This window comes from Myotis yumanensis, unplaced genomic scaffold, assembly GCF_028538775.1.
Source record: "Myotis yumanensis isolate MYYU_CA2020_CCGP unplaced genomic scaffold, mMyoYum1.0.hap1 SCAF_1, whole genome shotgun sequence".
NCBI lineage: Eukaryota > Metazoa > Chordata > Mammalia > Chiroptera > Vespertilionidae > Myotis > Myotis yumanensis.
This window is the reverse complement of record NW_027223752.1, coordinates 109067451-109094903: the sequence shown is the minus strand read 5'-3', so window position 1 is coordinate 109094903 and position 27453 is coordinate 109067451. Positions and strand designations below refer to the sequence as shown.

Below are 27453 nucleotides of genomic sequence, written 5' to 3'. Positions count from 1 at the left end.
GCAGAGTAGATTTGTTATGACAGAGATTATATGGCTTACACATTTCCAAAAGTATTTCCTCTCTGGCTCTTTTCCGAAAAAGTTTACTGACCCTTGATATGGTAGAATGTGTGTGTAACTAATATAGGGAGATGCTTGCCAGTCAGTTGTTAAATACTCAGGCTGATTTTATTACTGTATATGGGAACTTCTGTGTATACATAGAAACACCTTTTCATTTTTTATAACTGCTAACGAGTTCTTTTCCCACTTATGTTGCTTATTATAAGGTTGAATTGCCCAACTGTTCATCCTACTTTGATTTCTTCCTACCACTTAGATTTCTTACAGATTGTTTAATCAGTTCATTATATATGATACCACAACAGAATTCTGAACTCCTATGTGTCTACATGTCTTTATGACCTTAGGAAGGCTTTCTTTTTTGTCTTATGAATTTATTGATAACTAGAGGCCCAGTGCATGGAATTGTGCACTGGGCGGGGGAGCGTCCCTCGGCGTGGCCTGCGGGGATTGGGTTGAAACTGGTATCCAACATCCCATGCAGGGGGAGTGACCGTGGGAGAAGCTTGCGCCTGCACTTGCCAGCAGTGAGCCCAGCGTCTGGTGCCCGTCAGTCAGCTGAGCAGCTCTCCTCCTGTGGGAGCGCACTGACCACCAGGTGGCAGCTCCTGTGTTGAGCGTCTGCCCTTTGGCCGTCAGTGGGTGTCATAGTGACCAGTCGTTCGGTCATTCAGTCGCTTAGGTTTTTATATATATAGATAGGTTGATACAAACTGCATTTGTTCAAAATGACAAAACTGCCCTAACCGGTTTGGTTCAGTGGATAGAGCGTCGGCCTGTGGACTGAAGGGTCCCAGGTTTGATTCCGGTCAAGTGCATGTACCTTGGTTGCAGGCACATCCCCAGTAGGGAGTGTGTAGGAGGCAGCTGATTGATGTTTCTCTCTCATCAATGTTTCTAACTCTCTATCCCTCTCCCTTCCTCTCTGTAAAAAAATCAGTAAAATATATTAAAAAAAAACCTGTCAATGAAATAATGATTGCAATGATAAGTACTTCTCGTATGCTGTAAATTTATCTTGCTGTCATTTATAACTGACTAGTGGCCCATTGCACGAATTGGTACACCAGTGGGGTCCCTCTGCCTGGCCTGCAGGATCAGGCCAAAACCAGCTCTCTGACATTGCCCTGAGGGGTCCCGGATTTCGAGAGGGTGCAGGCCAGGCCAAGGGACCCCACCAGTGCACGAGCGGAGCCGGGGAGAGACGTGACAGGTTGGCCAGCTGGGGAGGGACCGCGGGAGGGATTCAGGGCATGTCCAGCCCTTCTGGCTCAGTTTTGATCAGCCGGACCCCAGCAGCAAGCTAACCTACCAGTCGGAGCGTCTGCCTCCTGGTGGTCAGTGCACATCATAGAGACTGGTCGACCAGTTGATTGTCTGCTCCCTGGTGGTCAGTGCACATCATAGCGAGTGGTTGAGCACATTACACTTTGATTGGTTGAACGGCCGACCGGTCGACCGGACACTTAGCATATTAGGTTTTTATTATATAGGATTGGAATATTGGCATTGAAAGAGCTTGAATTGGAGGCAGAAAGCATGGTTTGTTTGGGATATAGTCATGGCTTTTTAAAAAAATATATATTTTTTATTAATTTTTTTACAGAGAGGAAGGGAGAGGAATAGAGAGTTAGAAACATCAATGAGAGAGAAACATCCATCAGCTGCCTCCTGCACACCCCCTACTGGGGATGTGCCCTCAACCAAGGTACATGCCCTTGACCAGAATTGAACCTAGGACTCTTCAATCCGCAGGCCAACGCTCTATCCACTGAGCGAAACTGGTTAGGGCGTCATGGCTTTTCTTTACTTGGAATGCTAACCTTTATTTGCTAGGCATAAGATTGTTGGGTGAATGACCAAGGTGGTATTGTTCTTTCAAACTTTATTAATTTTTTATTCTTGAGGTTTTAAAGAAGTGCTGCCACTGTTTAGTTATAAGAAGAAATTGATTGAATTTTAATTTTTAAGGTACTTTGCAATACTGTATTATGAAATTCAGAAATTTTTAATTATGAAATAATTTTATATTTAAGAAAAGCTGCAAAAATAATAGTGTTTCCATATATCCTTCATCTATGCCTTCATACCACAGAATCATAATACAATTTTTGAAGTAGGAAACTAGTCTACAGCCCTCATTTGGACTTTGCCTCTTTTCCACTAATGTCCTCTTGTTTTTAGTCCTAGATCCACTCAGGGACCTCACATTGCATGCAGTTCATATTTCTCCTCAGTCTCCTCCAGTTCACACAAGTTCATGAGTCTTTTTCTTTTTTTTTTTTACTTTCATAACCTTGATAGTTTTAAAGGATATAAGTTCTTTTATAGAATATCTACAAATTTGAATTGGTCTGATGCTTCCTCATAATTAGATCAAAGTTATATATTTTTGGCAGGAATATTACAGATGTCCCGTTACACTTCTCAGTACATTTTATCAGAGGTTATATGATGATAAGTCTTATTACTGCTGATGCTAACTTTGGAAAGTGGTGCCTGTCATATTTCTCCACTGCAAAGAGACGATTTTTCATCATTTATATATATATATATATTTCAGAGAGTTAGGGAGGGGGAGAAAGAGATAGAAACATCAGTGATGAGAGAGAACCATTTATTAGCTGCCTCCTGCACACCCCACACTGGGGATTGAGCAGCATATGCCCTGACCGGAAATCAAACCGTGACCTTCTGGTTCATAGGTTGATGCTCAACCACTGAGCCACGCTGGCTGGACCTATTTTTTATTTTGAATTAAAATATTTTATAGAGAGATACTTTGAGCTATGCAAACATACTATTTCTCATTATATTCTCACCCATTAATTTTGGCATCCATTGGTAGATTTACCTGCAAAAGCTATTACTGTGGAGGTTGTCTAATGATGATTTTTATTTTCATCATTCCTTCTATATTTATTAATTGGAATGCTACAATAAGGAAAAGCTGTCCATACTCCACCATTTATTTATTTGTTCAATTATTTATTTGTATCATTGTGGACTCACAGGTATGTACTTAGTTTATTTCTGTGTTATAATCTGTTTAGTTGCTTACAAGTTGTCCACCTTTGGCCATTGGGAGCTTCTTCAGGTTAGCACCCGATTCCCTTTGATGTGCCTCCATCATTTTTGAGTGCATCACAAGATAGTCCAAGCTCATCATATATTCTATCTGCCCCGAGCCCTCGAATTATTTTTCTAAGGAGCCCTAGTTTACTTATTGGAGAATGGTATTAGAAACCAAGATCTGGGTACTTGTGTTCATTGTTACTGGGTGTCATTGATTCTAGGACCTGTCAGTGGATTGAACTAAGAAATGTATGTTTGCTTACCACACACGCATTAACATCCATTTATACTCATCTGTCGGTCTACCTATCTACCTACCTGTAAAAACCATGAGTTCATATTAATACCTCCAGTTCTAATCTAAAGCACAGAGTGCATTTTCTTATTTGTATCTTCTGTTTAGACAGTAAGAATTTGCTCCCATTAACTTCATTATCCCAAATATTTTTCTTTCTCATTCGTTCCTGGTGTGTGTGTGTGTGTGTGTGTGTTAGCGGTGGTGGTGGTAATAGTAGTGTGAGAATTTATAAACTATACACTTGTGAGAAACAAATTTACTAACCAGAATACAGTATTTCTTGGGCAGTTCTTTTTGTCATTAGTCTCACATTAAACAGAGAAAAGTTTTTCAAAGTCACTTAGTTTTTATCTTCCCTACAACCTTCAGTTGGTTGCATTTTTCATGGGTAACACATTTAGGTTTATTTGTGTTCCATTTTAGATTATCCTGCCCTGTGGTTGATTTCAATTATTTATTTGCCTTTTAGTATTTGGATTATTATTATGGTTCTAGGAGTCGCTTACAGAAGTATCACTGCACTAGTATCTCCATTATCAATCACATTCTCTCTCTGCCTCTCTCTTTCAACCCTATTTCTACTAACTCCCTGTAGGCAACAAATTTATTTTATATCTTTCCTACATTTCTTTTTTTTGAAATTAAATCTTTATTGTTCAGATTTTTTTGTACGATTTTTGTCCAGTCTCTTCCCACACCCCCCACACCCCTTTGCCCCCGAGAATTGTCAGTCCACTCCTTTTCTATGCCCCTGATTCTATTATATTCGCCAGTTTATTCTGTTCATCAATTTTTTTATTCACTTGATTTTTAGATTCACTTGTTGATAAATGTGTATTTGTTGTTTATAATTTTTATCTTTACCTTTTTCTTCTTCTTCCTCTTCTTAAAGACTACCTTTCAGCATTTCATATAATACTGGTTTGGTGGTGATGAACTTCTTTAGCTTTTTCTTGTCTGTGAAGCTCTTTATCTGACCTTCAATTCTGAATGATAGCTTTGCTTGGTAGAGTAATCTTGGTTGTAGGTTCTTGCTATTCGTCACTTTGAATATTTCTTGCCACTCCCTTCTGGCCTGCATAGTTTCTGTTGAGAAATCAGCTGACAGTTGTATGGGTACTCCCTTTTAGGTAACTAACTGTTTTTCTCTTGCTGCTTTTAAGATTCTCTCTTTGTCTTTTGCTCTTGGCATTTTAATTATGATGTGTCTTGGTGTGGTCCTCCTTGGATTCCTTTTGTTTGGGGTTCTCTGTGCTTCCTGGACTTGTAAGTCTATTTCTTTCAGCAGGTAGTGGAAGTTTTCTGTCATTATTTCTTCAATATGTTTTCAATATCTTTCTCTCTTCTTCTGGCACCCCCATAATTCGGATGTTGGTACGCTTGAAGTTGTCCCAGAGGCTCCTTACACTATCTTCATATTTTTGGATTCTTTTTTCTTTTTGTTTTTCCGGTTGGGTGTTTTTTGCTTCTTCGTATTTCAAATCTTTGACTTGATTCTTGCGATCCTCTAATATGCTGTTGGATCTCTGTATAATATTCGTTATTTCAGTCAGTGTATGCTTAATTTTTATTTGGTCCTTTTTCATATCCTCGAGGATCTCACTAGATTTATCGATGGTCCCACTAAATTGATTGGCAGTTTCTAGAAAATTCTTGAAAAACCTTATAACCGTGGTTTGGAACTCTATATCCAGTAGTTTGTTTTGCTCCATTTCTGTCATTTGTGACCCGTTTCTTTGTCTCCACATTTCGGCTGCTCCCCTGTGTTGATAGAGTGGCTTTCTGTGCTAGGTGTCCTATAGGGCCAGTAGCTCAGCCTCTCCAATTACCTGAGGTGGACACTCTTGGTGCACCCTTTTGTGGTCTTTGTGCTCAGTCTTGTTGTAGTTAATCCTTCATTGTTGGTATCACTGTGAGGAATTGACCTCCAGGTCAATTGGTTGTGAGAATCAGCTGTGTCTACAGTGAGAGAACTTCTGTGCTGGAGACACCCTTATGGGGCAAGACTTGCTTCAGTGGGGCTTTGGTGCTCTCTGAATCTGCCCCCTGATTGTGTCCCTTATGGATCTGAGGAGTTGTAATCTGGATGGTCCCACTCTGACCACTGGGTACACTGGCTCTTGGATCTCTAAGGAGGTGCTAATTTAGCCTCTGCCTGAGGCTACCCAGCAGGAGCTATGGAGAGATCTGCAGATTCCACTTCTTTGTTTGGGGTTTGGAGGTGCCCAGATGAGGCCCAGCTGTGAAGCAGTGCAAGCTGCTGTGGGGCCTTGGGCCTTCTTTTGGATGTTCTGGGTCTCACTAACCCGTCTGCAGTTTGTTAGGTAATTTTAGATCTCAAAGGGCCAGTCCATTCATATGCAAAAGCCTCTGCGCACAGCTTGGGTGGGGTTGGGTCTCAGGGAATCAACAGGATGGAGCAAACAGCTATGGCTGATCCTCAGCCCTACCCTAAGAGGCCCGGGATCTCAGTGTCCTGAGGTAATCGCTGCAAGCACCTCTGAGAGAAAGCCGCCCTCCAGTTCCGCCCGATGCCAGACAGTCCAGTTTCTCCCCGTATGCATCTGGGTCCCCAGAGATTCACCCGGAACTGGAGTTCAGAGCAGTCGGGAGCTTGTGACTCCCTCCTGATTGAAAAAGACAACTGCCTTCTCAGTTGCCAGCCCTTTCCTTGTGCCCCTCTTTACCTCTGCACTTTACTTCCGCGCCTTCTCTGAGCCTCAGTGTGCTTTTCTCTTTCCTTCTAGTTGTAGAATTTCCACTCAGCCAGCCTTCCTGTGGTTCTGGATCATGTCCATTTTGTCTTTTAATTGTATTTTTGAAGTGGTTGTACGAGGCAGCAATTTCAGGTGTTTACCTATGTCGCCATCTTGGTTTCTCCCTCTCAATCTCTTTCCTATATTTCTATCTCCCTTAGCATTCTGTGATATTAAAACATTTTTATTGTTTTTCCCCATAGAATTTTGGATATGAAATGTAGAAAGGAAAAAAGTAAAGCATCAAAACTCAGAGAAAGACAACTTCTTGAAGTTTTGCTTCCTAAAACATAACATTGCTGGTTGCATAAATATCAGTACTGTTTCTCTGTCAGAGTAATTGAAATGCCTTTGTGTATAATATTCCCTTTACCTTTTGTTTCTAGCTGGTAGCAGTGTTTGACGAACAGGATCCACATCATGGAGGTGATGGCACCAGTGCTAGCTCCACAGGCACACAGAGTCCAGAGATATTTGGCAGTGAGCTTGGCACCAATAATGTTTCAGCCTTTCAGCCTTATCAAGCAACGAGTGAAATTGAGGTCACACCTTCAGTCCTTCGTGCAAGTAAGCGAAAGTTCATTCTTTAATGCACATTTTATCTTAATTTACAGGGATGCCAACTTTTATTATTCAGCCATGACCCTGTGAATGGGATTTCATTATCTGTTTTCATAAAAATTGATTAAGTTTAGAATCAGGACAAATATATTTTGCAAAAGAGATAGGCAAGGTTCTTTACATTTTATAGATTGGGCTTACTTTACTTGGTACCGGTAGACTTTTAATTGCTCACTAAAAGTCTATATATAAAAGCCTAATATGCTAAGTGTCTGACCGTTTAGTCAACCGCTCGACCAGTCACTATGATGCACACTGACCACGAAGGGGCAGATGCTCCAACAGTAGGTCAGCTTCCTGCTGAGGTCCGGCCGATTGGGACTGGGTGAGAGGGGCCGGACACGCCCTGGAGCCAACCTCCCACGGTCCCTCCCAGGCCTCTAAAATACTTCTTCTAATTAATTTCTGTCAATGTGCATGCATTCATACATCTAGCCTCTAGTATTAGGATAAGAGTTACTTTCCTGAATTTTTCTTTCTATATATTTCAAACGGAAATAATTAAAGGGCTTTACATTGAAATAAAATATAGCATGTTTGATTGCCATTCAACTTGGTTATAACCATTACTTGAACTTTATCTGTTGAACAGGAGGAGAGACCTGAAGGCCATAATTATCTTCAGGGATCTGGAAGAGATGCTATTAGAATGCCATCTCAAGGAAAGAAAATATAGGATAGAGAAAGTTTATATTAGGAATCCTAGGACCCAGAGTACTGTAGTTCCAGTATACTTGCTTGAAAAATTCTGTCAGCCATTCCTAGAAGGTTACTCAGAAAAGTGAGTTACCTTGCTGGAAATCATGTTTAGTTTCTGTAATTGTATAATGTTATAATTGAGCAGTTGTCAAGAGTGAGAAGGTTTATTTAAAGCAATTTAAAAATTAAAAATCATTTATCTTTTAAGCACATCTATTTAGAAACATTTAAAATTTTTGAAGTAGAAAATTGTCTTGTGCTGTTTACTGATAGTCTTAAGTAGATCTTCACAAATAGATAGCAAATAATATAATATCTATAACATGAAAAAAATAATGTATAGAATAAAGTAGATAATATTTAGAATGTATAGTTTCTTCTTCTGAAATACATCCTGGGACCTGGCCATGTAGCTCAGTTGATTAGATCCTTATTCTGATGCACCAAGTATGTGGGTTCCATTTTGGGTCAAGGCACATACAAGAATCAACCAGTGAATGTATAATTAAGTGGAACAACAAATTGAGGTTCTACTCTGCCTCCTTCCATCTCTCTCTCTCTCTCTCTCTCTCTCTCTCTCTCTCTCTCTCTCTCTCATCAATAATAAAAAATGCATCCTTCTACTTTTTGTGTTCTTAGCAATCTATAGTATTTTGGCAATTTACATCTAGATATTCATAAACTGCTAAACTGCTTCTGCTTCTACTACCCCTTGAAAGTATATGTGAGGAGAACAAGAAAAGAAAATCAATTTAGCAGTTAAATCTGATGATGCATCAGAAACCACAGGAATAGTGTGTCATAAAGAGATATAGAGAATTGAGAAGGTACACTTGCATGATGGGATATGTAAGTGATGCCCTAGTGATCATATATGGATGTAGGCCATTGTTAATCACTTTTTAAAATTGCTTTCCATCATCAGAACAAGAAACAAGTATAAGTTAGAGCTAGGTTCAATGAAAAATGTTTCCAAGGAAGCTCAGAGTGGGAACAGGCATGATAGGTATTTTTATTGAACATTTCCTTATGTCCAGGAGATTTAGTTGCACAAACAAATATATTTTGAAGTAGTTTGTGAAAATAACATTTAATTATATTACTTGAATAATGCTATTTAAAAATTTTATGTTGGATTTTCTTGGGGCAAAATTTTTTAAAAGGTGAGGCTTATACTATGTATGGTATACAAGATAATATGTAAATAGTATACAGGTTACTTTATTTTCTTTCCTTTTTTTAAAAACATTTTTTTATTGATTTTGGAGAGGAAGAGAGGGAGAGAGATAGAAACATCGATAAGAGAGAAATATCAACATCTATTGACTGCCTCCTGCACTCCCCCTGCTAGGGATTGAGCCTGCATCGTGGGCATGTGCCCTGACCAGGAATTGAACCAGAACCTTTTGATGCATGGGGTGACACTTAACCACGTAGCCATACCATTTGGGCGTTCTGTTATTACTAGAGGCCCGATGCACGAAATTTGTGCAAGAGTAGGCCTTCCTTCCCCTGGCTATCGGCATTGGCTTCCCTTGCAGCCCCAACTTCGTCGGGAAGGACGTCTGGTCTAAGTAGCATATTATACTTTTATTATTATAGTTATACCAGTTGATTAAGTCTTTGCTTTAATCCTTATCTGCTTAGATGTGTATAAAGTAGATTGCGTTTAAGTTAAATGAAAATTTAATTATACTTATTGTACCTGATGTTTAGAATATAGTGGTTGTATGTGAGTAATTACATTCTAATGTATATTATTAAATACAGAGTTTTTTTTGTTAGTGTTATAGGTTTTTACTCATGTATTTTATAAAACAAGATGCACCTTTAATTTAGCTATACCTTATAGTGTTGTAGGAATGGTAAATCCTACCTTTATGTTAAGAAGAATTTGAATGGCATGCTTCCCATCAATTTTAATTTTTTTACTTCTCTGGACTGAACAGAAATTCTAAAACACTACCACCCACATTTGACTTCCTTATGTGTTAAAATTTAAATGCTATTTTCAACACAAAATATTTATTTTACTTTATTTTTATTTTACTTTAATTTTATTGAGGAAAGTGAGTTATATTTGAAGCTTATGTGCTGTCTTGCAGCCACTAGAGGGAAGATATACAAGTCTTATTTTCATACTCTGATTTTTATATGCTAAAGTTATTTATATGTTGTGGCCTTAGCAGGTATTAGGTTAGTGCATGTTAAGCATTTTGTAACTATAAGGTTTGGTGACTATGTAAAAATTACTCAATCCATTGGAGTCATCAGTCTAGTAAGAAGATTTTTCATACTATATTCATATTACTTATTCAAAAATAAAACAAGAGTTTATGTTGCCCAGACATTGTGCTAGGTGATGAGTCCAGAGTTGAGTTAAAATAAGGCATTGATCTTGTCATCAAGGGGTTTATGTTTAGTAGTCTTCCTGATTTACAGATTTGAAAATAAAGAAGCCAAAAATACATCATAGAGTTTTGCTCAATTGAGGAATAATCACCTCTAGTTGGGACATGGTTAATAAAGGATTTTAGATAAGTAAACTTAGAATTTTTGTCTTGAAGAAGGAAAGTGATAACTCTCCCAAGGTTTATATAAATGAATTTACCCATTCCCTTTGCTCTATAAAGAACCAATGGAAACTGAGAAAGGAATTCAATTTTTTTTTTCTCAATAAAGAGCGGATATTAAGTGTTGGTATTAAGATAAAACCTAGGATCTTGTCACTAATTTTTCCCTGAGCTTTCTTAAAGTAGAGATAAAGTTAGTTAAATCAGTAGCTCTCAACTAGAAGTGATATTTTTCTCCAGGGACTTTTGATAGTGCCTGCAAGTATTTTTGGTTGTCCCAACTGGTGAAATTAGGGGATGCTATTCGTAGCTGATTGAGAACAAGGATACTGTTACATTCTACAAGGCACAGGAAGTCCTCCACATCAAACAACTATTCAGCTCAAAGTGTCAATAGGGCTGGGGTGGAAAATCTTGAACCAATGAGTCATTGTCCTTAAGGTCAAAATAGCAGTTACCTAAGAGAAGCTAAAATTGAAACTTGAGAAAAATTTTCTTGAGCCCAATGTCCTGAATAATACCCTTAACCAGTGGTTCTCAACCTTCGTAATGCCACGACCCTTTAATACAGTTCCTCATGTTGTGGTGACCCCCAACCATAAAATTATTTTCGTTGCTACTTCATAACTGTAATTTTGCTGCTGTTATGAATCATAATGTAAATATCTTATATGCTGGATGTATTTTCATTGTTTGTGACCCACAGGTTGAGAACCGCTGCCTTAAACTGAAGGGAAAAGAAAGAATGACTAGCTAATAACAATATTGCTCATAGTATTTAGCCAACAGACCATACTACCCACAAACAGGGTAGTATTACACTAAGTAGTATAAGTATAATAGAACAAAAATATAAATTTTCCTAAGCATAAGGTGCTTTAAAAATTGAGAAAGTAAATAAAATCGACGCATGAAATACTACTTATATAAAAGCTTCTGATGTTGAAGAAATAAAATAAAATTTTAACATTAACCTATTTTATATAGAAAATAAGTACCTATGGGGAAGGGAAGGGATAGGATGGAGGAAATGGGATAGAAGCTAGACTTTTATTGGAATCACATCTTAATTTTCATAATTATAAGACCACCATATTTTAATTTTTAAAATAAAATTCTTGCCCTGACCGGTTTGGCTCAGTGGATAGAGCATCAGCCTGGCGGACTGAAGGGTCCCAGGTTCGATTCCGGTCAAGGGCATTTGGGCACATCCCCAGTAGGGGGTGTGCAGGAGGCAGCTGACCGATGTTTCTCTTTCATCGATGTTTCTAACTCTCTATCCCTCTCCCTTCCTCTCTGTAACAAAAATCAATAAAATATATTTAAAAAATAAAATAAAATTCTTAATAACAATATAAATAAATAACTTAATTATTAAAATAAAAAAAATGATATGCCACAACCAACATAACTTGATAGCTCAATTAAATTGATGGCTTAATCATCCAAGAGTAACTACAGGATATCACAAAAAATGTATACACACTTTTTTCTCATAGCCCAATTGATGTTTTTTCTTTTCATATTTAACCCATTGGAATTAATAATTATTCAAAATGTGTGTACATTTTTTTGGAGCACCCTGTATTTTGAAGAACTATAAGACATAATAATTTGAACAACCAAGGGGACATAGAATAAAAAAACTGCCAATCAAACAAGAACCCTAAAACTGTTGTTGGTAATGTTGGTATTGTTAATCTTAGAATGTCAGAAGGATTTTGTGAGATGAGACAAATAGGAATTATAATAATATTCTAATTTTGTTATTCCTCTTGCCATTGAGGACCCAGGATACTTCGTATAGAAGAAAAGGAATACAGATACATGTTTGAGGAGAATAAATGAAAGTCTATAAGGCTCAGTTTGAATAGGACATATCATAATGAATCATGGTATATTTTATTTCATACATACACACACATGCACACACCACGGAAAGACAAGGAAGGAAGAAAGAAGGGGAAATCCTTTATGTGTTCACTGAAAAGATCTTGAACCAATGACTAACCCAACAACCAAACATTTCTGATATCTAGACTGAGCTCTGGAAATAGCATTTTCCATTAAAAAGGATCAGAGCTTCTTGGAGAGAAGGTTGAATTCAGGTCTCGCAGGAATTGTTTGAGATTGTTCTGGATTATCCTGTCACTAGAGGCCTGGTGCACAAATTTGTGCACCAGTGGGGTCCCTCGGCTTGGCCTGTAGGATTGGGCTGAAACCTGCTGTCCGACACTTTCCGAGGGGTTCCAGATTGCGATAGGGCACGATCAGGGCTGGGGAGAGATGTGGGAGGTTGGCCAGCTGGGGGAGGGCTCCAGTGCGTGCCCAGCCAGTCTAGCTCAGTCCCGATCAGCTGGACCCCAGCAGCAAGCTAACCTACTGATTGGAGTGTCTGCCCCCTCGTGGTCAGTGCACATCATAGTGACTGGTCTACTGGTCAGCTGTCTGCCCCCTGGTGGTCAGTGCACATCATAGCAAGCGGCTGAGTGGCCTTAGCATATCATTAGCATATTATGCTTTGATTGGTTGAACGGACGACTGGACACTTAGCATATTAGGCTTTTTTTATATAGGACTAGAGGCCCGGTGCACGACATTTGTGCACTGGTGTGGGGAGGGTCCCTCAGCCTGGCCTGCGCCCTCTCACAGTCTGGGACCCCTTGGCGGACATCCCCCGAGGGGTCATTAGCACTGCCGTGGAGGCAAGAGAGGCTCCCGCCACTGCTGCTGTGGTCACTAGCTGTGAGCCCCACTCAGGGCTTCTGGCTGAGCAGCGTGAGCCCCACTCAGCAAAAAGCCAGGCTTGTTGCTCCTTAGCACTGCCTGGCTTCTGGCTGAGCGGCGCTCCCTCTGTGGGAGCACATTGACCACTAGGGGGCAGCTCCTGCGTTGAGTGTCTGCCCCCTGGTGGTCAGTGGGCATCATAGTGACCAGTCGTTTTGCATATTAGGGTTTTATTATATAGGCTTTTATTATAAAAGGCTAATATGCAAATCAACCAAACGGTGGAACGACCAGTCATTATGATGTGCACTGACCACCAGGGGGCAGACGCTCAATGTGGGAGTTGCCTCCTGGTGGTCAGTGCGCTCCCACAGGGGAGCTCTGCTCAGCCAGAAGCCCTGAGCTGGGCTTATGGGTGGCGAGTGCAGCGGTGGTGGCTTGAGCCTAAGCCATCAGTTGGACATCCTCTGAGGGCTTCCGGATTGTATGAGGGTGCAGGCCAGGTTGAGGGACTCGCCCTAACCCTCCAAATGCACAAGTTTCGTGCACCGAGCCTCTAGTTAGAAAATAAAGAAGCTAGGAAATGTTACTGGAGTTACCTATAGGGCCCTGTAGTCAAGTTGAGGCTCTCACTAGACTAAGAGGGACAATTGGAACATCAATAAAGATAGTAACAGCAGAAAGTTCATGGATTCATAATGATAGTAAATTAGTAAGTAATGTAAAGGATGCTAGTGAACCAACTTTTATTATTTGGAAAACATAAAATCAGCATCTGTGGTGCATTTCCTTTATAAATGGTATTACTGACTAACCAAATGGTAGATGAGAAGAGGTTTCTTTTTATAGAATTTTATGGGACAGGGGTCCTGGCCCTAAGCAGGTCTGCCTAGGGTAGTGTATGGATTCTTAACTTCATGAAAGAAAGATTTTACCATATGAGTCCAGGTGACTATGCTGGGGACAGTAAAACAAGGAGGGGCTTAGCATAGAAGAAGCAACAGGAGAGCCTAGGCTGGCTACTATGGCTCACTGGGAAGTCAGAGAAAAGGGGGCCTTGGAGACATTCAGAAGGTTAGCCCACGATTAGTTGCTGCTCCCCATTGCTTTCCTTGTTACAAGTCTTGTGGGAACCCTTGGGTTTAGGAGATGCCAGGGTCATGCTTCCCAGATGGAGAGTGCAGGCTGTGTCCTTTGTCTTGGAGGTTTTTCTCTCTCTCTTGTAGGCTGGAATCTTAGGGTAGTTTTCAGGGTAGGGTTTTAGCAAAATTTTTTAAAAATTTTTTTATTAAGTTATTACATATGTGTCCTTATCCCCATGTTACTCCCCATCCCCCCCACTCATGCCCTCACCCCCCTGTTGTCTGTGTCCATTGGTTAGGCCTATATGCTTGCATTTTAGCAGAATATTTATCAGTTTTTCAGGTATGGTCCTTCAGGATCTTGGTGTCTACTCATTGGTCAGTGCCAGGGCAGGGGGTCATTAATAACTGCAGCTGGTCCTGGTGTCCCCCATCTGGTTTTGATGCTTTTCTGGGCATGGAGCTGGAATAAATTGAGGCCTAGATAATTGTTTCTAGGGAAGTGACCTCCTGTATCTGCTATAAATTGCTTGGCCAGTTTGTTCAGCTATCTGTCTCAGTTTCCCCATTCCATTTGTCCTGGCTTAGTGGCCTGTCTCAGAAGTATTCCAGCTAATAAGTGAAAAAGTAATGATAGAATTAGAATATCACTATTTTGCAACTCCTGGTGAAACAATGGATCTAGGCATTGATCAATTACTGCTAATGTAAAATGTAATGATAATAAATTAAGGCATTGTATTCCTGATGGAGGAATACAACACTTCTTAGGTAGTGGTCTTGACAAAAGAGACATGTGTCTCATCACATCTAGATCCAACTGCCAATTTATAGGAAATACAGAACCCTGGGAAACATGATAACACCATGAGGTTGCAATCAGCCATGACAATACTGTGGAAGTGACACAAGACAAATGACTCAAATTCTTGACTAGATCATTTGCAAGGAGGGAAAACAGAGGGAATTTACAGATTAAGACATTTAGGAGGCATAGAATCCAATCGTAATGTGCAGATCTTGTTTAAATCTCAATTTAAATAAAACTTAAAAAATAACATATGTTGATAGGAGAGTTGTATGCAAATTGAGAGTTATTGAATATTTTTTAAACAAGTCTATATTTTAGTGATTCATAATGAAATATGTATGGTGGAAATGATTTGTTTCAAAATAAGGCAGGCTGGGGAATTTAGGAATGGATAGTTGAGTGGTTGCAGGAGGAGTTAGCATATTATTCTGTCTACTCTTGTATGTTTTTAAAAATCATCTACACTAATAAAAGAGAAACATGCAAATTGGTGTCACTCTGCTACACCCACCAGCCAATCAGGATGAGTATGCAAATTAACCCAACAAAGATGGCTTAATTTGCATATGCAGGCGTGGAGCGAAGACTGAAGACAGCGTAGAAGGAACCTAGGGCTGCAGAAGGGAGTGAGGCGGTGGAGAAGGGAGGGAGCCAAGGCAGCGGAGACGGGAGGGAGCGAGGCACCTTCTCTGCTTCGCTCCAGCCACAGGAAGCCCTATTCTTGCAGGAATAGGCCTGAAGAAGCCCTATTCTTGCAGGAATCTTCCTGCAATGGGCCTCTAGTTGTTAATAAAGATTTTTGTTTGTTTGTTTAGGAAACACATACATATAAAAAACTTCTTCAACACTTTTAAAATTTATTCTTTGTCCTTCTTGAATTTTTTTTCATTTTACATAATTCAGAATTTTAACCTAATATATTTTTAAGCTTGAATGTATTTTATTGGCCATCTTTTCATATTTTTATAAAACAAAGAATACACATTACAATTTTTAACTCTTAAATTTTCTATAAAATGTTAATGTACTGTGTGATCATTATTAGTGTGTAAATGATCAAAATTGCATAAGTATGTAATTTAAAATTTTTGCTTATTAATATGGGAATAAATGAAGAGCATTCAAATGAGAACTACTTGTTATTCAGAGATTTCCATGGCAAGGGGACCAGCCACTATTACTTGCATTTGGCAGAGGCTCAAAGGCAGGCAGAAGAATGGGAAAGGTATTGGGAGAAAAAGAGAAGGGGGTGGGGGTAGGTTTCAGGTGTGCCCTGACTGGAACCTGTAAGTGGGCCTTCTAGACGTGGGGTATTTTTTGTGATTGGTTAAGGGTGCATTTTTCAGGTTGTTCCTAATTTAGAAGGGTAAAAAATTAGGGAAGTTGTCAGTTATAAATAAGGTCCTGGCTATTTTCAGCTGATTATTACAGGGCTATTGTTTGGCTTTCTGAGCTGATTGCTGCAGATAATAGTAGTCTAACACCCTGAACTGGTTACTATAGGTAGCAGGCTGGCTTCCTGGGCTGGTTTCTCCAGATTGTGGGTAGATTTCCGTCTTTTACATAGATTGGACATTGTCCATTTTTATATTCAGTCTGATAAATTATAAAAATTGTTTTTATTATAAATGTATCTCTTTAAGATGGCATTTTCTCCTCTATTAGTACTCTCATCCAGTGAAAAATACTAAATATTTGTAGATTAAGAAATCATTATCTGAGAAATCATTTTTATAGAAATAAATAGAAGGGAGTAGATGGAGTTTTGTTATAACTTTATTGCCTAATTCTTCTAACTCCTGCCAAGGAGGGAATGCCAAGTATCAGTTATTCTTCATCACAAATTATTATTATTATTATTATTTTTAAAATATATTTTATTGATTTTTTACAGAGAGGAAGGGAGAGGGATAGAGAGTTAGAAACATCGATGAGAGAGAAACATCGATTAGCTGCCTCCTGCACACCCCCGTACTAGGGATGTGCCTGCAACCTAGGTATATGCCCTTGACCAGAATCGAACCCGGGACCCTTCAGTCTGCAGGCTGACGCTTTATCCACTGAGCCAAACCGGTCAGGGCACAAATTATTTTTATTGATGTATCAGAGAACAGACAACCAATTGCCTAATGTCGAAAGGACTGGTAAAAGGATTTGTTACTCTGACTCATTTATTTTCTCAACAGGTCACTGTATCAAAATGTCCCTTTGTTTGGCATCCTGGAAGATTTTATTTGCTGTTGTACATTGCATCAATTGTAAGATGCAGGTTAGATAATGCTCATTTTTTTATTTTGTAATTTCTTAATTTTTTTTTATTATTTTAATTTTGTGAAGTAGAAGGATGTGCCTAGATCTTTACAGACCCCTCCTCCCTTCATACTATCAATAATAAAAAGTACATATCATATAACTTTACATATTTCAATATTTTATTTTTTTCTGTCCTATGCTAAATTTGATACTTTTTAATATACCCTAAAATTACTATGATGTGAGAAAAAATTAAAACAATTTTTCTTAACTTTCAAAGTTCATTTTTTTTCCTTCTGATTTTAAGAGAAATTAAAACATTTGGACCTTTTAAAAAATATATTTTCTTTTATTTCAGAGAGGAAGGGAGAGGGAAAGATAGAAACATCAATAATGAGAGAGAATCATTGATTGGCTGCCTCCTGCACGCCCGTGCGCACCTCCCCCCCACCCCCCCCACCCCCCCTCGGGACCAAGCCTGCAACCCAGGCTTGTGCCCTGACCTGGAATCGAACTGTTGACCTCCTGGTTCATAGATCAATACTCAACCACTGAGCAACACTAGAAAACATTTGGACCTTTAAAAGTACTATTGGCCTTAGCACTGTGCCTCATCTGCCTCATGAATATGTTAGCATAGGGCTGTTGACAATGGAGAACTGGGTAGGAAGAACCAGCATTTTATTTGACCCCTTAGTTTGCAGGCAAGTAGAGCCATTTTAGGGAATGATGCATATGGAAGGTGAAGCTTTTGACATCAAATCCCTAAACTTCCATGTTCCCCCATATGTTATGGAAAGTCTTTGCCTCATCCCAGGCATAATCATATTTAAATTTAAAGCTAATTGGTTACCAAATAACCTACATAAATGTTATTGTGTTCAACCAGACTTTTGATAAGTTTGAGTGGGAGTACATTCAACTTTAGGCTTTTTAAATATGAGTTTACTTTGCAGTCACTCCTTTCTAGGATAGTAGTAAAGAGTATTCATAGTTCAGAAAGAGTACTATAGATGTCACAGCAGTCTGAACATTTGGACAAGATTAGTAATCTTTCCAGCCTCAATTCTTTAATCTCTTAAGTACCTACCTCATAATTGTTGTGAATAGTAAATGAGATGTTTAGTGTACTGATACATTGCCTGACACATAAGCACTAGATTAATAGAAGGTTGTAGAATGGTGAGGATGATAATATCTCTTGAATGAGCCACTTCTTATTATTTGAAAGGGTTGAGAAGTCACAGAAACCAAACAACTAGAATATGTATTCTTTTTTTAATCCTCAACCAAGGATATTCCCTCATTAATTTTTACAGAGAGTGGAAGGGAGGGAATTGGGGAGAGAGATGGGGAGAGAGAGAAAGAGAAACACTGATGTGAGAGACACATTGGTTGCCTCCTTCACATTCCCTGACCAAGGCTGGAGATCTAACTTGCAAGTCAGGTACATGCCCTTGACCAGTAGTCTGATGGCCAGCGTTCTAACCACTGAGCATTCCAGCCAGGGCAGAACATGTATTCTTGAATAGGACATACTGCTCATCTTAGGTAGGTGGCTTGTAGTACTTTCATGCAGAGTCGAATGGACCCATTTTTCTTTTAATACATTTAACTTTCTCTAATTTCAATGTTCACAAATCCAGACTTAGAGAAACCTAATGTGCTCAGGGCACACATATCCTATGAAATCATTGAGTCCAAGCTCAGTGAATTTTTTTTTCACTCATTTTTTTTTCTTTTTTAATTATCGAGGTCTTTTTATAGAGGTCAGATAGTTCGGGGTAACCTTGCCTTAGAATGGTGGCTGGATTCCTTTTAAGTCCAGAATGCTGATTTTTTTTTTTTTTTTTTTTTTTGTAATGTATGTGCTGGAAGATCCAGGCTGCAGACTCAAGATTCATTTGGAAGTGGCATATGCCCTTAGTGATGGTAAAATTTCTGGAAATAGTATTGCTATAAATTTTTTGACTAATGAAGTTCTGATTTATTGTGGGGTTTTTTTTTTACTGTCTTTTAACATTTTAAAACTTCTCTAAGCTATGTTAATATTCCAGTTACTTTTTATCCGTTATGAGCTAAATTTTTCTGAAATGGTGCTACTTAATTAATTCATAAGATTTACTAGCCTCCTAACTTTTAGAATGTAGAAGGGTATCAATAATTGTTATAGAAGGATTGTTATAAAGTGAGCACTTCTTTCCTTCATCTCTTAATTTTTTTTTTTACCCAAGAATGTGGAGATTGATTTTGTCTTGCTAGGATATCCAAGATCTGTGGTTTAGAGATCTCTCTTCTTAACATTTACTGGTATTAGAATAATATATTCTGGATTTGATTGAAATATATATTGAAAATAGAACTAATATTCCTATTGTGTTTCCTTTTAACTCGTGAAGTGGAGCATGGCATACAAATGATATTCTCAGTATTTCAAATAATTACCTTCTTACTGTGCAAGTTTTTTTCAGCATATAAAACTCATCCAGTTTTGTTATAGATGCAATCTGATTATTACATGTTGACAGGGTCATATATCTATTAATTGGATTGGAGATGGGATACAAAATTGCTGTAATTATTGTAATTTTCTAGCTAATTGCAGGGTTGGTGGTGAATATTTTAGTACTGCAAAATGAAAAACAGTATTCCATCAGAAGTTGTGTTATGGGGGTTTAGACATTTTGTTTTATATCTTTGGTGCTTTTTGCCCACAGGTATCTCTCTCTCTTCTGTGTGAGTGAGTGAGTGAGTGAGTGTGTGTATGTATCAATCTGCTTCTGAATGTCATAGTGCTCATTTTCAGGGATCAGTAGAAGCAGGCAAAGACAGATAGCAGAGAGGTACTCTCAGCTACTTTTTTGTCCTGTTCCCACCTTATCTCTATTGTTTATTTATAAATTGGAGTACTCTCCTTTCAGAACTATAGTAAAGGTTAGATGGGTCAGATACAATTGGAAGAGTCATTCTCTTATCTGGTCTCTTGTCACCTCTGCCCTACTTAGAAAAACTCCCTGAATTGAACATTTTTAAATTAAATTCAGATTGTTTGTGTTTGCAATAAAAATTAAGTGAATTATTGGTCAGGCCACTTAGTATTGTTGCATGGAGCTTGTTTTGCATATTTTCCCTCTCTTGTATTTTTTCCTTTATTTAAGCTAAGCTAGCTTTCAGAGCTGGAAGCCCAGTTGACATTTTAAAAATAATGATACCATCTCCTAAAACTGAATGAGAAAGAATCAGAAAACCTGAATAAGCCAATAGAAAACAACTGATGAAATAGAAGCAATAATAATGATTAAAAAAAAAAACTCCCAGCAAACAAAAGCCCGAGTCTGGTTAGCTTCACAGGGGAGTTTTACCAAATATTCAAAGAAGAACTATCACCTATACTCCTCAAACTATTCCAAAAAATCCAAGAGGAAGGAACACTTCCAAGCTCTTTTTATGAGGCCAGCATTACTCTAATTCCAAAACTAGATACAGACAGTACAAAGAAAGAGAATTACAGGCCAATATCCCTGATGAACATAGATGCTAATATCCTCAAAAGAATATTAGAAAATTGGATCCAGCAATATATTAAAAAGATCATACGTCATGAACAAGTAAGATTCATTCCAGGGATGCAAGACTGGCACAATATTTGCAAATCAATAAACGTGATACATCACATAAACAAATTGAATGACAAAAATCACATAATCATATCAATAGACGCAGAAACAGCATTTGACAATATCTAACACCCATTTTTGATAAAAACTCTCAGCAAAGTGTGAATAGAGGTACATATCTCAATATGATAAAGGCCATATATGACAAACCTACATGAACATCAGACTCAATGAGCAAAAACAAAACTCATTTTTCCTAAAAACAAATAGGACAGAATGTCCGCTTTCACCACTCTTATTCAACATAGTACTGGTAGTGGTAGCCACACTGATCAGATAAGAAGAAGAAATAAAAGGTATCCAAATTGGAAAGGAGGAAGTAAAACTCTCGTTTTTCACAGATGACATGATATTGTCATCATGGTAGAGTCTTTAGAAAACCCTAAAGACTCTACCAAACAACAACTAGATTTAATAAGTGAATTTGGCAATGTATCAGGATACAAAATCAACACCCAAAAATCAATGGCTTTTTTATACACCAATAATGAATTCTCAGAAAGAGAAACTAAACAAACCATCCTATTTACCATTGCAACAAAAAGATACTTAGGAATAAACTTAACCAAGGAGGCAATAGACCTGTACTCGGAAAACCACAGGTCGTTGAAAAAAGAGATAGAAGAAGATATAAAGAAGTGGAAGAAAATATACCGTGTTCATGGATTGCTAGAATCAAAATCATTAAAATGTTCATACTGCCCAAAGCAATCTACAGATCCAATGCGATTCCCTATTGAAATACAAACAGCATATTTCACAGAGCTAGAATAAATACTCCAAAAATTTATATGGAACCAAAGAGACCCCAAATAACTGCAGCAATCTTGACAGAGAAAAACAAAGTTGGAGGAATCACAATACCAGATTTCAAGTTATACTATAAAACCACTGTAATGAAAACAGCCTAGTACTGGCACAAGAAAAGGCATATAGATCAAAGGAACAGAACAGAGACCCCAGAAATTGGCCCAAGCCATTATGCTCAACTAATATTTGACAAAGGAGACAAGAGCATACAATGAAGTCAAGACAGTCTCTTCAATAAATGGTGTTGGTAAAATTGGACAGATACATGCAAAATAATGAAACCAGACCATCAACTTACACCATACACAAGAAAAACTCAAAATAGATAAAAGACTTAAATGTAAGTCGGGAAACCATAAAAATTCTAGAAGAAACCATAGGCTGCAAAATCTCAGACATATTTCGTACCTGTATGTTTATGGGTACATCTCCTACGGCAAAGGAAACTAAGGAGAAAATAAACAGATGGGATTACATCAAAATAAAAAAGCTTCTGCACAGCAAAAGAAACCATCAACAAAATGAAAGGGGAGTCCACTGTATGGGAGAACATATTTGTCAATGATATATCTGATAAAGGGTTATTATCCAAAATATATAAGGACTCATTCATACAACTTAACAAAAGGAAGATAAAACAATCCAATAAAAAAATGACAAAGGACCTATAGGCACTTCTCCAAAGTAGACATACAGTTGGCCAAGAGACATGAAAAAATGCTCAAAGTCACTGATCATTAGAGAGATGCAATGAGGTATCACCTGACACCTGTCAGAATGACTACCATCAACAGATAACAAATGGCAAGTGCTGGCGAGTATATGGAGAAAAGGGAACCCTAGTACACTACTGGTAGGAATGCAGACTGGTGCCACCATTATGGAAAAACAATATGGAGTTTCCTCAAAAAATTAAGTATGGAACTGCCATTTGACCCAAAGATCCCACTTCTAGGAATATATCCTAAGAAATCTGAAGCACTGGTGGTCTCTGAGGTAAGATGCACAATTTTTGAAGTGTGTCAAAGAATATTAGAACTTTGCATTCATCTTTATTTTATTATCTCATTTTAAGATTTACAATTTTTTGTATGAGTTGAATAATATTTATGTTAGTATAATTGAGCATGTATTTAACTGATAGATGATAAATAAATGAATAAATAAATAAAACTGCTATTCTGTTGCATGCTCAAAAAGTTTTTGCTAAGAGGCCTATATTAACAGGCAGGGTGTGGGGTTACTAGACCCATCATCTGCTGGTCTCTCTGCATCCCCTCTTGGTGCCACTCTTCATTCTGTTCTGCTGTGAAGCAAGAATGATCGTTGAAAATCCACATATCTTCCTTCTACTCCCAGTGCTTAAAAACTTTCAATATCTTCCCATTATTTTTTAATACAGCTAAGAATATTAGTGTGTTTGTTAAGGTATGCAAGAGCTGTCTTGTGTCTGTCTTCTCAGCATCCACTTTTTCTATCCTATAACTAGCTCCCTTGGATGAATTTCTTGGATGGGCTTCAGGCCTGCCTAGCTCTAAGAACCCTGTTTTCCCTTGTGTTGTTAGCTTATTCTCTGTCCTCATTGCCTACATAGCTAACCTTGACTTATTCCTTGGGATAAGTAACCATTTCTTTGGAAAGCCTTTCCTGATAGCGCTCATACATTTTGGTGATTCCTGGAGAAGAGGGAATTTGTCTGGGTCGCTAGATCTACTGGGGTATTGGTAAATGCTAAATAGCTAAAAACCAGAAAAGACTTGGCTCATAGCATTTGCCCATTTCCTTGGTATAAATACTCTCACAGTGGCCAGTTTCAGGTTACCAATGTCATATCACTGAATACAGAGTTGGTAAGAGATATATCCTGGCACACCATTATATGCTATTTGTACAATACAGATGCAATAGATGCATCATGAGCATAAATACTAATAAAATGTAGTAAAATAATTGGGAAGTGAATTGTTTTGAGTATTATCTTTTTTTAAAGTATAATTTGTTTAATTGTAAGTTTATATAATTTAATTTTAATGACTATTTAACAACCCATTCTTAAAAATTTCTGAATTCTTTTATTTTTATTTTTTATTTATTTATTAAATATATTTTCACTGTTGATAATATTACAGGTATTTTCCATTCCTCCCCCAACTCCTGAAATCTTAATCTGTTTTTGTGAGATAGTATGAGCCAGCTTTAGAAATCCCCGGTGTGTAAACAAGTCACATTTTTTGAATTGATTAAAAATAGTGGAATGAATCAAATATGATAGGAAGTTACTACAGAAAATTCCAAATTGCGAGGTACCTGGATCAATTTTAAAACAAATCAATTGAGGAAAGAGATAATTTTAAAGGTAGATTGATCTATAGGTTATCAATATTTAGACACTGACTGGTGTAGGTAAAGGCGGTAAGGGAAGAAAATGTTCAAACAGTTTGGACTATAATTTTATTTAGACTGTGTATAATCTCCCTCCCACTTGGCTTTTCATTTTCATATCATTGTTGAGAGGCTATGCCTATAGGTGTGTATACTAGGGAAGGTCAACATGTGCTGTGACTTCCTATTTTCCCAAACTCTTTTTGGTAATTACCTTTCCTAGGATATGCAGTAGCATCACTGGCTGTATGTTATGGTACATATCAGCCATCTGAAAATTTAACCTGGTGAGAAATAAAGGAAGGGTTCTTTTCCTGTTTGTTCCTTTCTAGTGACTTAGCTGTCATATAAAATTATTTAATGTAGTAGGTGTCCGTATGGCCCAGTGGCTCAGACTCCCCAGTCACCTGAGCTGGGCACTCTAGGTGTGTCCTGTGTGGGCTCTGTGCACAGTCTTGTAGTTGAGCCTTGATTACTGTTGGTGTCTCAGACGACTGTAGTGGGAGAGCTGCTGGACAGAAAACACCCCTATGGAACAGGATTTGCTTCAGTGGAGCTTTGGTGCTCACAGAGTCTGCCTCTTGAGTGTGTCACTTGGGGATATGTAGAGTTGTAATCTGCTCTGGTCTGAAGCTGTCCACTGGGTGCATTGTCTCCAGGGCCCCCAGGGAGGTGCAAAGTCAGCCACTGCCTGGGACCACCTGGCAGGAGCTATTTGTATTGGGCTTGGAGGTGCCCAGGCAAGGTCCAGGTGTGAAATAAGGCAGGCTGGTGCTAGTGCCAGATCTTGAGTCTTTTATTGATATGTTTGGGTCATGCTGATGCCAGTTGCAGTTTGTTTGATATATTTTAGCAAAGCCTGAAGCCTGAGCAAGGACAGGCCATTTATAATGGAAAAGCCTCTGCAAACATCTTGGGTAGGGCTGTAAATTGGATGGTGCAAGGTCTCAGGGGGTCATCAGGGCAGAGCAAACAGTGTGAGCCACAGTGATGGAAACTCAGATATGGCTGCTAGTCAGCCCTGCAACAGGGGAGGTCCCAGCACAGGAACATGACCCATGTGAACACCCCATTCTGGAAGAATGCCACCCCCATTGCCAGACTTCTTACCCATATGTGCCTGGGTCTCCCAGAGCCACCCTCAGGTATTGGAGCTCAGAGGAAGTGGGAACTTGTAAATTTGTGTGCCGGCCCTTTAGAAGGAACACCCTTGTCTCCCATAGCCTCTGTCACTCAGCCACAATCGCCGCTGGTTTTTACAGTCTAAAGTCACGGGGATTCTCTTTCTTTCCCAGCTTTGGAACCCTGGGCTGGAGGTCTGGTGTGGGGCTGGGACCCCTTGCTCCTCACAGATGGCCTCTGAAGAGACAATCTCCATCCCAATAAAAATAAAGGCACATGTGGGTGTTGGACCAGCCAGGTCCGCTCCTCCGCCCCTCCTACCAGTCTCAATGTGCTTTCTTCTACAGCGGGAAGGCCGGGGAGGGTTGGGTGGGGTGGAAAGAGATCAACCGAAGGACTTGTATGCATGCATATAAGCATAACCAATGGACACAAGACACTGGGGAGTAGGAGAGGCTTGCGGGAAGGTCAAGGGGGAAAAAAAGGAGACATACGTACTACTCTTTGTAATACTTTAAGCAATAAAACAAAATTTAAAAATTTTTTAATTAAAATAAAATATTTTTTTTAAATGTGCTTTCTTTTTTACTTCTCTAGTTGTAGGACTTCCATTCAGCCAGCTTTCAGGTGGTTCGGAATGATGGTTGTTTTGTACTTTAGTTGTAATTTTGATGTGGTTGTGGGAGGTGGCGAGTACAGGCATTTATCTACATCACCTCTTGGTTCTGAATATTAAATAGTAAGAGAATATACAGAGTAAGGTAAAAAGCAAAAAACAAACAAAAAAAAAACAAAACCCAAAAAACAAATATAAGTGAATTGAAATTAATGTGCAAGAAGGTACTCACTAACACATATGCTGCTATTTTATGGAATTTATTTTTTGTTACAAGCTGCTAATCTTACATTATAATAGCTGTTATATGAGAATGAGTATATAGCACCAGTGGAGTACTTGATTCTTGAAAGAAACATAGATCCAGTGGACTCCAATGGCAGATGATTATCTCTGGGGAATGAATTACAACACATTAATCTAGACTTTTGGGATAGACAAATAGCAGAAAAATGGTGAACTCTCTTTCTTGGAAAGCCCCCTTTTGCTTTTCATTCCTTTAATTTACCAATCATTGCGGGGTGAATTATCAGAAAAGCACCACAGTTCTCTTTGCCTTGCAGCTACTAAATTGGTAGTTTTGCCTGAATTGCTTAATCATTTCAACCTAAGTTACTAAATTGATGAAGCATGTGAATGAAAGGACTACTTTGGTGAAACTATAGGTTATTTCAAAGATTTCACAAGATTGCAGTGACACATTGTGTGAGAATATAGATTAAGGGCATCCAGCATATTTCTGTTAATCCAAGTAAGTATTCCTGGTATAGATATAACAACAAATGCTATCATGGTTACAAAAGCTGATGGAAAGTATAGACATTTTAATATCCATGTAGTAGGACATTTCAAATAATATCTTCTAAAGGTTAACTGCTAAAGTGTATATCTTATAAAGAAAAAGTTTTCAAGTGGTTTAGAATATAATATTTATTTTGTAAGTAATGTTTCTAGACAAAATAGCCCTTCTATATTTATTTCTAAAAACCAAAAGCTGTAGAGTCAGAAAGGTCTTTAAGATGCAATCTAAGCTCTTCTTGTTACAGAAAAGGAGACTGAAGCCACATGAGAAGGTGGACAGCCCAGTGCTATTTTCTTTGTGCTTTGAAATGTGTGGTTTACTGGTGGAATTAAGACTTAAGCATGTATGAGTTTGTCTCTATAACAGAAGGTGACTTACTTCTGTTGTATGTTGAATCAATGTATAGTCATATTTTCAGAGAAAACTAAGGTTGCATATTAAATCTAGCTAAATTTTGTAAAATGAAACAAGATGCATTACCGTCCCTACATAATTCAGAGCCAAGGAAGGAAATCTAATTTTTCCATGACTCATTTGCCATAATGAAAATGGCATTTTGCTTTGAATCTGTTTCAATGAAATAATTTTCAATATTATTGTCTTTGTGACATTTTGACAAGTAAAATGTGGTTTTGCGTCTACTGGAAATGCTGCTTATTTTTATCTTTTTGTTTTTCCACTAGCTGAGCTTGTTGCCTAGGAAACCACTGTTCTGTTTGCTTCTTTGTCTGGCTCTCGGAGTTATGGGTAAAGTTTTGGTTATCTAGTTGTGAAAGTGCTTCTTAAATATTAGAAATATTTTAGTAACTATATTTAAGTGCTTTATCACCTCAAAAAACAGTCAAGCAGTTGTTTGATTTTTTTTAACAATAAAAAGAGGATTTCCCTTCCTTGATAATTATTGAAATTTTTGCTTTGTATACAAATATACAGTAGAATTTGAACTGTTGCATTGGTTTAGTTCTAAATATAGCACTTTAATAAAAAAATTATTTTGTAAAATTTGTGTACTGCTTTGGGACAGCTGATTCCTCAAATGTGCAGATATAAACTTTATAATCTATAATAATAAAAGCATAATATGCT

At 38.2% G+C, this 27453-nt stretch overlaps 1 protein-coding gene across 23 annotated transcripts in view; it reads left to right on the top strand.

Annotated features, from left to right (window-relative positions):
- The window catches only part of PARD3 (par-3 family cell polarity regulator), a 798768-nt gene that overhangs the window by 284614 nt on the left and 486701 nt on the right, over nt 1-27453 (top strand). For all 23 annotated transcript variants that reach the window (XM_070429321.1, XM_070429362.1, XM_070429354.1 and 20 more), the window contains exon 3: nt 6579-6759. In XM_070429321.1, the coding sequence (XP_070285422.1) occupies nt 6579-6759 (181 nt within the window). The remainder of the gene's footprint in view (nt 1-6578; nt 6760-27453) is intronic.